This window comes from Ambystoma mexicanum, chromosome 3p (assembly GCF_040938575.1).
Source record: "Ambystoma mexicanum isolate Mex_15411 chromosome 3p, UKY_AmexF1_1, whole genome shotgun sequence".
In the NCBI taxonomy this organism is placed as follows: domain Eukaryota; kingdom Metazoa; phylum Chordata; class Amphibia; order Caudata; family Ambystomatidae; genus Ambystoma; species Ambystoma mexicanum.
In genome coordinates this window covers 664,870,671-664,884,269 of record NC_090925.1, presented here as the reverse complement: position 1 = coordinate 664,884,269, position 13,599 = coordinate 664,870,671, and the positions used below count along the sequence as shown (strand labels likewise).

The 13,599-nt window shown below is 44.5% G+C and overlaps 1 protein-coding gene across 1 annotated transcript in view; it reads left to right on the top strand.

The window, feature by feature from the left end:
- Positions 1 to 13,599, top strand: part of LOC138579940 (uncharacterized) — a 256,110-nt gene that overhangs the window by 50,878 nt on the left and 191,633 nt on the right. Inside the window, exons 9-10 of the mRNA XM_069650158.1 lie at positions 1,492 to 1,524; positions 11,275 to 11,307. Coding sequence (XP_069506259.1) covers positions 1,492 to 1,524; positions 11,275 to 11,307 — 66 coding nt within the window. The remainder of the gene's footprint in view (positions 1 to 1,491; positions 1,525 to 11,274; positions 11,308 to 13,599) is intronic.

The following is a 13,599-nucleotide window of genomic DNA, read 5'->3' as shown; positions in this document are numbered from 1 at the left end:
ATAAAACATATGCAGAAATGGACATGCTAGTGAGAGAGTGCTACACCATTTCTACCTGCCTAATATCCATTGAATGTGTGAAATTTCCTACTCCCAAAATCGATCCCAGTGCATCACATTCCGTACCCCCAAAATCTATCCAAGTGTGCAACATTTCCTAGGTGTGACATATTTCCTACCCCCAACAATCCAACTAGGTGTGCACATTTCCTACCCCCAACAATCCATCAAATTGAACATTCTGAGCATTTTTTGGCAATCCCATTAGATTTTGACATGAGATGGGGTAACAGTATGGGTCCTCTAGCTGTGCAGCCAAGGCGGTTGTACGGAGGAATGCTGTGCATATTTAATGTCCTGATCAGCTGTCCTGAAACTTTTCATAGGTAACGTACTAGCTACCATTAGACTGTCAGTTGTTGTATACCGGTAGCCCGAGCACACCAGTCACAGCGAAAGAAGGCCCGAGGGTCTGATGTGTGATCGTGTGCAAAGAGTGGTTTGGGGTTGAGCTAGCAGGGCGGGCCACTGCGACAACAGCCAACGTCCACCTTGGAGGTTGTAGGGAATCGATGTGTGTAAGGTAAGCTGCCTTGACAACAACCAGCATTCCCTGCAAACATGACTTGTTGGTGTTTCGATGAGAGCGAGGCTGGTGCTTTTGTATTGTGCTATGGTGGTGGAAATGAGGAGGGGAAGAAGATTTCATGTTATAGTATGGAGTAGCTACGTTTTTACAGCCTTTCTGAATGTGAAGTGGTTATCAACGGGGTGGATGTGGAGAGGAAGCGAGTTCAAAATGTAAGGGGCTTGGATGGAGAAAGAGGATCCTCCCAATCTGGCGGAGTTGTAATGGGGAATAACGAGGTGAAGAGCAAAGCCAGAACTGTCCCCCATATTATAGATTTGTGTGTTTCTGACTGTGGGTCGCGCTGCGTATAAGCACTGGAGATGTCAGCTTGAAACAACGTTGCAAGCTTGTGGTTTCCTTACTCCAAATTTAACAGAGTGTGATACATAAGTAACTATATATTGTCTCCTGGAAGACAAAGATACCTTTGACGTTTCAAGTTTTTTGCAAATGAACATTCTTTCAATATTCAGAGGGGTTGACATCTTACCAATAGTAATTCTAGCACCTGATTCGCACGTTGTGGGAACATCTGGCTTCTGCTCAGTCAGCAATAGAGTCTGGCGGAAAGGGGAAAACACAGTTTAAGATGGCAGACAGGCCAGATAAAGACATATGCTGTCCCTCTAAGCCCAAAATTAAGCCAAGATCACGCACAAGCAGCAGACACCGCAACACCTTCCACAATTGCAAGCCTTATAGTGTTGATTGTCATACATTGGCATGCAAACACATGGACTGTCCCCATACAGCCGCATGCAACTATTACAATATCCTAAACTTCACCTCTTTACACATCTTGAGAATTAGCCATTTCAAATTTCTCTTGTTCTAAACATCAGTGCTCATCTCTCTTACAGGGTGGTGTCTCAAATGCTGTTGGCAGCCTGGCGGTGAGTGGTTCTTTAAGTTATTTTGATTCTTTTTATATAGTCAATAGCTGATTTAAATTGCCTAGGAAGACTGGAAAGCAGAGTCACTGATTAATTGAATTGCTGATCATGCTTAACTAGCCCCACAGAAGACACCCAACCTATAAAACAAGTAAAACGAAAGGAGAGCCTGCATTGGAAGAAAGCTGGATATAGATGCACATCTTCCTATCCCAGACAGAACGACTTAACCTAGAAACAAGGTATCTCCATATACCCAACCGCATAGCTGAGAAAGACAGTGAACATAGGGGTGGGGCAGAGGCAGGGCTAAGCTAGGGTTCTGACCTGGTTCCAAGGGCTGAAGACAAGCCAAGCCACAAACTGGCCTCATGGTGGGAGCTAGGTGGGGGGAGATAAAGGAGGAAGGTGGGTTTGGATTAATACCAGTGAGTCTTTTTGTTTTTTATGTTTTAGAAAAGGGGATTGTTGCTCTGGGGGAGAAGATAAGGATGGCTCCAGTGTTTTTTTTGTTTTTTTTTTAGTAAGGGGAGGGATGCTGGTGGCAGAGAACAGGTGAAAGGGTATTGTGGTCTGGGGTCCCAGGTGTGGATGATCTAGGTGGCATTCTTGGTTTGGGCAGGAGCAGAGTGGGTGTTTTTGGGTTGGGGCATGATAAAGAGTATGGTTGTGCTTTGGGGGGCAGCACTGTTGTGTCCGGGATTTTGCAGGGGCCTGAAACAGGGAAACGAGGAAGGTAATGCTTGGGAAGGGGCAGAGACAGGGCCTGTGCTTCTTAAATAGTGCTGGGAAGATAGGTTCCAGGGGAGCAAGCACTGGAGGTGCCCAAAGAGTGGGCAGCAGGCAGCACTTGAGTTACCATAAATTCACCACTGCCTACTGAATTCCCTCCCCGGAAACTGCCCCTATCCAAGTCCCAGCCAATCAGAGTTGCTGAGAAGGGACCGTAAGTAAGGTGGCAGGAACAGGAAGTCAGGCAGCTGCACTCCTGTATGGGCTGCCAGTGCCAACATTTATGTTCCAATGATATAAGGGCAGCCAGCAATTTTGACCAGACCAGCCACACTGAACCACACCTCACAACAACATAGTGAAGAAGGGAAGTTGATTTGCAGTCAAGAAAAAGCTGTCTACAAGCTAGGCTTAAAAATACAATGATTTCAAATTACATACAAAACATATGTTTTTGCACAGAGGTGAAATGGGCAGCACTAGGTGTTCTATTAGTAGCACTACTGAGGTGCATTTTGGTGCAATAATTCTGTGACTTCCTTGTGGAGCATAAAAAAAAACCTCAGGCATCACCAGAACATCGGGGGCCATATTAAAGAACCCAGCACCAGTGCAATTAGCAAGTGCTAAAATCCACCTGTGGTAATACTGCTGAAAAGCCTCAGAGTCCTATGGAATCATAATAAATTGGTACTAACAGCGCCACCGCAACTCGGCATCGAAAGCAAATTGTGCAGGACGGAGTTGCAGTAACGATAATAGCATTGGGCAGTATGCCTGCACAATTACCACCAGGGTACCACCCAACTCGCGATGAGACCTGCAAGAGATTTTGTGGGTGTTATATTTGGTATCTCAAGGAATTTTGAGGTATTTCCTGGCAATATATTGTGGTAAACCTATTGTGGTATTTCTATAGTGGTGAGTCTAATTTCAAAACACTGCCTAATAATTATTTCACCATGGTCACTAACGGTAAACAAATACTGGATTTAGTGCAGTCTGAATAAATGGCCCATGCTCTTCTTGTGCCCTTTTGGCTGTGTTTTAAAATACATAAAGCATACAAATGAAATACAAAACATTCTTTCAACCTCTCCAAATTACTGTGACTAACTTTGCTTTGAGATTTTTTATACTGCACCTTTTATCTCTCTATGAATGCACCATCAATGAGACTGAATGCAGAATAAATACCCTGAGACTAAATTACCTTTTCAAATTAATATTCTTTAACATAAACTAGAGATAAGCACGTTACACAACATGACACATGCTCCCACGTTGTAATTCACACATAAACAAAGATTTATCTGAGATAAAGTGCAGAGCTCTGCCTGTGGTCGCCCTTCAATTCACAACAAATATGGCGGAATAAATACACTTTGAACAACCGCAACATTTAGAGAAATATAAACACATTTTTACATGCATATTTAAATTCATATTACTAATGCAGCGCCTAAAAATGAACCAAACTATTTACCCTATGCTACAGAGTATCAACATTCACTCAACACACCCCTGAATTAACAACATAATTACCTAGGTCTGTTGGCGATATTCCAGGACTCAGCTTGGCAGTTACCCAGGGTCATTCACAGATAAGGTCGCTCGAGATTTCCCAGCTCTGGTATTGCCAACCCAGGAGAGACACAGCCTCAGCCCTGAAGACAGACTGCCCATGAACCAGCCCTCTCTTCCTTTCAGCACTTGTGCTTCCTTTGTTAGTGAGTGGATGGAATGCCCAGCCCTCTCAACCTCAAACCTTTTTCACAAAACCCTCTGTCACTCAAAAAGCACCTCTCCTTGACAAGATTATCCCACTAAAAATAGCACGTGATTTCCTCTGTGCCTTTACCCGAAACACAAACTGCATTGCTGAAGGGAAAATGATACATCTCTCCTGCGCTTCCTTCCCCAAGACAATGCAATGTCTTCAGCAGAACAGATTTTCACATTCCTCATCTTGAAACACAGCACAACTTCAAGCCTGCACATTGAAAGATTTCCATTTCAAGAGCATCATGCATTTCCATTAACCTGCATCCAGTTTATATAATGGAACTATTTGCACTAAATGTTATTATGGGAACATGTTACATGTTGCATGTGACATGGGTAGGATAAATTAATATATTAGTTTCATGTCACGTTAGTTTTATTTTTCAGTGCAACTCTGTCCATTCAAATAGCATCATGGAACAAAGTGATCATTTTCTAGCATGTGTTCTTTGCATTGGCATCTATTTAGATTGAGCCTAAATCTCATACTCTTGAGTCTCACACCATTGAACATAGTTAAAAAATAGACTGGCCAGAATTATAGGGGAATTAGTACATGAGGACCAATGCGGATTCATACCTGCCCGAAACACAACCATGAATTTGCGCCGAGTGCAACATGTCATCGCCCAAACTGGGGATGGCACAGAAGCGTTCGCATTGTTATCCCTAGACGCCATCAAGGCGTTCGATTCAATCTTTTGGGAATGGCTATTGGCGGTTCTGGAGGGGTTTGGTTTTGGCCCTAGGTTCATAAGGTGGATCAAGATACTCTACACGAAGCCTAGAGCCAGAGTAAAAACTGGGAAGCATGTATCGGAGGTCTGGAACATATGCAGAGGGACCAGACAGGGCTGCCCCCTTTCCCCCATGCTCTACGTACTGGGCCTGGAACCCATTGCAATCTATTTTCGAAAGCAATTTTTTGATGCTGGGATCCGACTGGGAGACACTGACCACATCATTTCTCTCTATGCGGATGATGTCCTATTATTTGTCAAGGACCCATATTATAATGTGCCCACGATGCTGGAGGTCCTAGATAATTTTGCGAAGGTCTCTGGAATAAAATTCAGCAGAGCCAAATCCTGCCTCTTCCCCCTGGCAAGTCTTAAGGGAAAAGAACCATCGGAGCTTCCTTTGGTGGGAATAAGGTGGGAACACACCTCGTTCAAATACTTGGGCATACACATAATGCATTCCCCGGAACAAATGCATGAGCGCAACACTAAAGCTGCTCTCCCGGCCCTGAGGAAATCCATGGCCTTCTGGGCGAAACTCCCCCTATCCATGATGGGCAGGGCCTCCATAACTAAAATGATTGTCCTTCCCAGATTCCTGTACGGATTTCAAAACGTACACTTCTACATCAAAGCGCCCTTCTTTCGCCTATTGGAAACTATCCTGAGAGACTTCCTGTGGGGGAAGGGAAGACGAAAGATAGCGCTTGCCACGTTGTCACTACCGTACACTCAAGGGGGAATCCAACTTCCAAACTTCGAAAAGTACTTCCTAGCAGCGCAGCTTGGCTTTGTCACCAAGTGGCTAGCAGACGATGCCACATCGGAGACGCCACTCCTGCAGCCGCTGGTCTCCCCGTTATACTTGAAAGAACTTCCCTGGGCCCCCACCCATTTGATAAGAAATTCCCCCCTATTGGTCTCGCTTGGATGCAAAATCTGGCATAGGGCAGAATCCCTCGCACACGTCAGACACCAGTACTCCCCAAACATACCGCTTATCTCAGACCTATGCAATTCTCCTGCAGATCTGCAACACCTCAGGCACTGGGAACAGAAGGGGATTTACTCATGGGGGGACTTGTACATGGAGGGGGAATTCATGGAATTCGAAACACTTCAAGAACAAAATGATGTCCACACTGGCCAGTTTCTATGGTACCAGAAACTTAGATCCACGGCACGCGCCAGATGGTCGACATGGCCGGAGGAACCGGACACGAACCCCCTGATCACATTGCTATACGAACTAGGAGAGGGAGGGAGACCAGTGTCACAGATCTACAGCCACTTAAACGACACCCCCAATCCACGCAGTGCTGGGCTAAAATCCAAATGGGAAGCAGACATAGGTCGAGAGTTAACAGACTGTGAATGGGAAAGGGCCCTCATATTTCCTAAAACAGTATCCAGAAACCATAGATTTAGGCAAATACAATTGAACCTTCTACATCGTACATACCTAACCCCATTCAGGCTTGCCAAGCTCCATAATACTCAGAGCTCCAGATGCCCCTGGTGCGAAATGGACAATGCGGACCTGTTCCACATGTTCTGGCGGTGTGCCAAGACACACTCACTGTGGTCCTTCATACAGCAGACAAGCGAAACTCTGGGGCTGACCAGATATGAATGGACTCCTAAGGAGTGCCTACTCGGCACATACCCCAGACCAGCAAAACTAAAACACCTCATTAGATTAATGGACATTATGAGCATTCTGGCTAAGAGGACAATTGCAATGTCCTGGAAGAAACCATCGGGACCACAACCAAAAATCTGGCACAGAGAACTGAAACGATGGGTGCGAGCTGAAACGAAAGCTTGGGAAGAAAGTGTAGCCAGATCCACGGATGCATCGAGTATGACCCTAGATGCCTGGAGAGGGCTTACAGACCCCCTGTTTTACCCCTCTGATGATAAGCCCCCATGAATCACCACAAGCATGCAGTAGAAGGCCCCGAGGACAGGAGCAGAGTCCTCGAGAAAGTCCAGCCATACCTTCATGTGAACCCTCCTAAAGGAAGTCCCCTCACCTCCTGTAAATCCTGACCCTCCCTGAGCCCCACTTGGTACCGACCCCTCAAGAAGCAGACACCTGGAGATAGTTAAAGTTTCTATGTTAAGTTGTTAAGTTATAAATGTTAATAACCTGAGCCGCAATCTGATTTACTGCTTGATAACAGATTTGACAATTTTTCTGTGCTTGTAACAAATAACAAATGCCAATAAACAGATTTAAAAATAAAATTGAACATAGTTAAAATTCAAGCCTTTGCTAAAATGTGGAAGCTGAAATGTGGAGCCTACATTCTTCCTACAGGCCCGGTTTTTAGTAACAGTGAAAGTATTTGCCCTAGTTCTAATTGCACATGAATCCGTGGACCACACAGGAATCTATGTATTATGGACTCCTTTTCGAAAAGTAAACATGCAGAACCTATCCCTTTTTTAGAGCATGCACTAAAAAACCCATACAGTGTGCCAGATAGCCTCTTGTTTAGACACTGAAAAGCTGGACTAGCCACAGAAAAGAAAAAAGGCAAAAAACCATGACAATTCTTTAAACCAAGGTCACAACATTTATTTACAGTGACTTTACAAAACTATGGCCCATTTAATAGTGATAGTTCAACAGACATTACTGGGCAGACTTTTTTACTATCATGGTGTATTTAGGTAGCTAACCAAAGAGCCTTCACTAGCCATCGGTTCTGGGAGTAGTGATTCAAAATTGAGTTTGATATCTAGAATTTTGCGGTGCTTCCTCAGCATATATTATTTTGAAGTACGGGGCAGCATGCCAATGCGTATCGAATTGGTGAATGTGTCTCAACAGTCCCAGCAGTTTGGCCCTAGGCAGAGATGATAATCTACGGCATAAGGTTGAGGTAGGGTGATGGGAGAGCAAACACAAACACGTGTTGGCCTTGCAATCACTGCCATGTTGAACAATAACCAACAACGCAACAGAATAACTTCAATTCGCAATTATTCACAGTGCTTAAAAGTAACAGATTTGGCATGAATTAGGGAGCACTGCATAAACCATTTCGATGTGAACTGTAAATAAAGAAGAGAATACTCTTTGAGTGGTAGTTAAGTGACACCCAACACTAAAGTGCTTTCCCTGGCCCAGTGGCTAAGCCTCGTTGGATCCCATTGATGGTGTACCAAAGATAGTTGCTGCTGATGGTGTGAAAACTAGTCATGGCCCGCTGGGTTTCAATTAACATGTACATGTTTGTGGACGTTCATTGAGCAGGTTGACATTTGCAAGGGTTTACATTTGCAGCATAAGCCGAAAACATTGGGTGAATGAATGTTCAGTCTGGAATAACCAACAGAAGGCTTTGGGGACAAGGGTGGTTAACTGGAAAAACTGCAGCTTTGAGGTTGAGGTGAAAGAAATCTAAAATACGCAACTCATGGGATGTTTCTTCCAGCCACCAGGAATCACTCTAGAAAACGTTCTGAAATTGAACTTTTTCTTTGACCTGGACAGAGCAATATGCTTTGCTCTGGATTCAAACAAAAAAAAAAACTGTGAAACATAGCGTCAGATTCAACCATCAAACAATGGGAGTTAACCAAATGTGTATTCAGGTTTCCCTGAATAATCCCTTTGATCAGTTACTTTTCTTCAGTGACTAGATCCTGAACCTTTCTTAATGAGGATGGTGTTAAAATGGATTTCCGAACTCTGTCCTGGAGGGGCAGAGGTTCAGAAGGCCAGCCTAGTTTCTTGGAACAGGCTAACCTCTGGACAAGCCAGACCAATCAGGGTAGCGATGGCGGCGGTCAAAACTAGGTCTCAATAGGGTTGAGGGTGACTGAAAGCCTGCAATGAGCACACAAAGCAAGGACGCTTACAAATTACTCCAGACAGGTGTTATATTAAAAATATAGACACATTTATTACAAGGCCTTTGTAACATCGACCATAGTAAAGAATCACGGTAAAACACCAGTAAACCAACACATCACAATCTATACAACATATATACAAGACCGAGGGGTCTAAAGAGTTAGAAGCACAAACTATGCAGAGCACCTAGATGGGGAGGAAAACAGGCAGTGGAAGTAATCGTTAGACCTAGTTCGACATCAGAGGCCACCTAACTAGAAGGAAGTCCGAGCCCTACGAAGAGTGGAGCCTTGTGCTCAAAAGTACCTGCACACACGGGTGCCAACGGGCAAAGGAGAGTCTCTTCAGGGAAATCAGGCAGTTCAGAAGGTTGGACGAAATGATGGTGAAAAAAGCCCCGTGACTCAGGCAAAGCCTCCACTTGGGGGCAGAAGCAGGGCGTGAGTGCGGGAAAGGGTTTGCTGTTTACAACAGCGATGGAAAGCCACAGGCTCCTGCGGGAGGGTGACTGGTTAGGGTATTGACTACTCACTGGTCCCCGATGCAGGCAGACCCAGGCTTCTCCGGTTCAGTTTCGGTACTGGCAGGTTCAGATGCGATCAGAGGGACGTCTCGACGCCGTGTAGATTCCGCGACAGCAGGAGTCAGGGTCGAGGGTGTCCCAGATGCAGCGAACATGCACAGGTTTGTTACCACAGCAGGGCAACTTGGCAACCGCCTGTATTCCGGTCCAAAGCACACGTCTCACTTCAGACCTTGGAACGCCAAGTGTACGAATCGTGTGGCACAGGATTAGCAGTAAGCCAGACGGCGGTGACAGAGCAAGATTCCTGTGTAGGCTGGTCAGTCCACTGGATGGCCCAGGGAAGCTTCCGAAGGCTGACGTACAGGATTTGGTGAAGATGCCGAAAATAGTTGTTCCCACTATTCAAAGGGTCGAAGCGCCTTTGCAGACCTTTTCGTACATTCAGAGGCAATGTGGTCTCACAGGACGACAGCAGTGCAGGGTGCCAAACATTCAGCGGGTCACCAGCGATTCCTCGATTCGGCTTCTTAGTTGCAGGATACTTGGCTCCTGATCCTTTGTTCGTGAGAACTCAGGAGATCGACATGGTTGTGGTGTTTTCAGCCTCCTCTTATCCAAAGTTCCCTTTGCGCAAAAACAGAGAGGGCCCAATGGGAGATCCGCTCACAAACACTCACACCATACGTGGACCTATCACGGACCATGGTGGTCCCAGGCATTTAGGACACTCTAGACTCTCTGGCACACAGGATGTGTATTGGGAACAGACATCCCAGCCCACATCCTGGAGGCACATACAAGGCATGCAGAAGCCCGCAAAAGCGTTGTGTTTCGCGGGAAAGTGCATGACCAAATAAGGACTGCCCCGGGTCGGCTCGACCTGGGTGAAGGTGAAGGGGCAAGACGGTCAGCGGACAGGACAAAGAACCTCGTGGCATGGCCATTTTGGAGGCCAGGTCACCCATTTTGGCCAAACGCGGGAAGCGCGGTTAACATGGCAAAAAGGGGTTCTTTTCAGAAAGAAACAATAGCTGCCACCAGTCCCATCCGTGACACACTTGCACATTTCAGACCCAAGAGCGCGGTAATGTAAGTTACGGTGCACTCTTGATTCATGTTGCTCAAAAGCTGCAACATGAGGAAATGACTAAGGGAAACAAAGTCTCCCAGTACTGACTGTCTTAAGGGCATGTCATTTTCCCCAGAAGAATTGAGCGAAAGCCCAGAGGAGTACGGCGGAAGGCTGCGCTTCTCTGGCAAAGTCTAGATCAGGGTGTAAAACAACAGCAAAAAGTTTGGGGGTTGCCACATGGAAGGAAAATTACCTACAATTATGAAAGCTTTCCTAACAGATGGCCTGTGCATCGGTAAGTCATTTCCCAGGGGCACACACTGGTGCCCCATAAATAGTTTTCTCTAATTTGTACCACTATTTCTTTACCTCAAAGATATGGATGTTAAGTGCGGGTAAGTTATATAGAAGGGGATGATTGGGGAGTACGTTGGTCACAGGGGTCTCCCCCCTGTTTTCTGTGGTTAAAAAAAGCAGTAGAACATAAACAAAAAAAATTAAATTGCCACAATTGCCATTCTGCCCGGAAAAAGTGAGGAATCTATGTGGAAGACTTTATCCCCATGAAATTTCTGCTGTGTGCTGGTGGCCATACCATTGCTGTCAATGGTCTATAATAAAAGAGCCTAATAGGACTTGGTTTTCACGAAACCCCAAATCCCAGCCCTCATATGTTCTGTAAGTGTTGACCATCCATTACATTTAAGGCAACAACATAGTAAGGCTCACAACATTCTCTACTAAACACCAATGGGACATTTGAACCCAAAAATATATGAACCCTATAAAAGATGTACTCAATAATTTTTTGTGGAATGTATGTCTATTGTGAAATGTGTTAGAAAAATTAAGATGCCAAGATCTATTTTACGCATGACACTGGCACTTTCTTTTCACAATCATTGATAAACACTGGTCTATTCTTATTTGTGTAAACAATTTCAAAATTTAATGTGTGAAAGTCAAGATAGATTAGGCTATATTTCATGTTGGTACTCCCTAAATACTCTTTCTGTCTCTCTTGCAGGGAAGTCTTGTGAAGACGGTTGGTGACACTCTGGTACGCAATTATTCAGATTTATTTCTGAAAGGTTTCTGCTATTTTTTCTATATAGAAAACACAAGAGGTTTTAGTCCTACCATGCAATGAGCAGCGAGTTTTCAACAAAATCCTGAAGGAGAGTGGTGTGAAGATGATGCTTGTATAACATCTCATACAATAGGGATTTTAATACTAATTTACAATGAACATATAGAAAGCTTAAATGATCTTATACAGGTAGATCACTGGAAGTGCCATACAAATCCTATGGGCAAAATATGTTAAGATCTCTGCCCAAAGGAACCTTGACAACTTTGAAAGCATGCAGATGGCGTGAAAAGCATTGTAGCTATATGAATGTCCATTGCCCTAATGCTATTCAGGAGTAGTGTCAAGCATATGCCATAATCCCTTGCAGGCCATGTAAATAATATTGCAATGTTGCACTCCACTTAGAGGGTAATGTTAGCATGCTAAAGTAGGAGAGGCTGAGCATGATATTTGCCTACTCAAAAACCTTAGACAGCAAATACATTTTTATTTGAGTTTTCTAATTTGTTAACATGCAAGGGTACTGCTTCAAAGCACCTGAGGGACATATGTACACATTATAGGAAGTATAGGAAAGTATAGGAAGTAGCCTGGTTACTTACAGTTAGTATATGATATTTGAGCTTACAGTTGGGTTACAGAGTGTGGGTGACACTTCTGACAAAGGACAATGGGCCTCATTTCGACCCTGGCTTTAACCAAGGCGCTATTAGCGCCTTGGTTGACGCCGTTATCTTTCCGACTCCGCCATGGTGAATGGCGGAATTACCGCCCCATTCCAAGGTTGGCGGGGTCGGTAATTCCCCATTCACCAAGGGCCCTTCCCCATTCCCATTTTTGCTCCATAGGGATCAACGGGAATGGGGAAGGCGTAATTAGCTCCTAGGTCCCTTTGCGGGTTGGTTTTTTAACGCCTGCAAAAAGCAGGCGTTAAGTACCAACCCGCAAAGGGAACTCGGAGTAGGGCGGTAAGGGTTTAACGGCACCGGTCTCGTTAACGGTGACCGTTAGCCCTTACCGCCCGACTCGGAATGACCCCCAATGACTAAGAGAGATTACGGAGCGTGAATTGTGTTTATATTACAACAAACGTAAAACAAATGGACAGAGGTAAAATCCTGGTAATATTTCGCACAGCCAAGGAAGGCAGATTCAAGGCTGTCTGTTAACAGCTGAATGTATCCTGCGGCAGAAAGTTGAGTAATAAAGTATATATGCTGTACAGTCAAGAATAGAAGTCATTTGTGGGGTGGCAAATCTTAGTTAGATCTTAGAATTTCAGTTCTTGGAGCCAAATGTTCATATTTGTTTTAACCCCTAGAGGCTATCTTCTGTTTTAGGGTTTGTAGGTATATAAGATCATGCTTGCACAATATTGTAATATAAGTAGGCTAGACCACAATATTGTAACTAGTTAGTATAATTTAGCATTAAGAAGAGAGAAAGCAAACGTCAGTCAACTGCTGCGACTTGTGCATTATTAATTCTTGGAAAGGTGGGAATTGTCTGTGTGCGATGCCTGAACACCTCAGAGCAGTACCCAGGGGGAATCTTGCCAAGTGCAGCTGCACACAGCTTAGAATGAACATTGGCCCTGTTCCAGCACTATGGCTCAAACTAATCCTAATAGCATTCGCCTATTTTCTTTTCACTTGCTGCTCCTTTTCTTTCCGAAAGGCAAGTTCCAATGGATGATTACTTCTAAAGATTTACCATAATGCTTGCATCAGACTGGAAGATTCACAAGTTATGGACAGTGTATATCTTTGATGAGGAATTTTGGCATGGAAGCCTTGTGAGAACCTACACACTCTTGCCATGAGAAAGAGTGCCTTCCACACACAAAGAACGTGTCAATGTAATTAAGTGATTAGGCAACTGTCATTGAGAGATGTTCCAACCTACTGATTTGTGTCTCAATGTAGGGTGGCCCGTCAGAAAGGACATCTCTGAGATCATCAAACCCATGATTAGTGTGCCATACTGTCCATGAAGCTTAGACTTTGCCAACACACAATACGAAAAACTCACTATTCCACTAGCCATGGTTGCAGGACTTCAAACAGACTGCCATATTTCTGTATTCAGAGAATTCGGCAACCAAACAATAGAGACTGCCTGATAGTCCCTCATGTACAGAAAGTCATAATCATTAAAATCATTGACATCATTAAACTCCACAGTGAAACTGTAGAGCAGATTCACAGCTGCAACCAGGACCTTATGGGACAGTGTGTCTGCCACCCCATCAAATGAGTG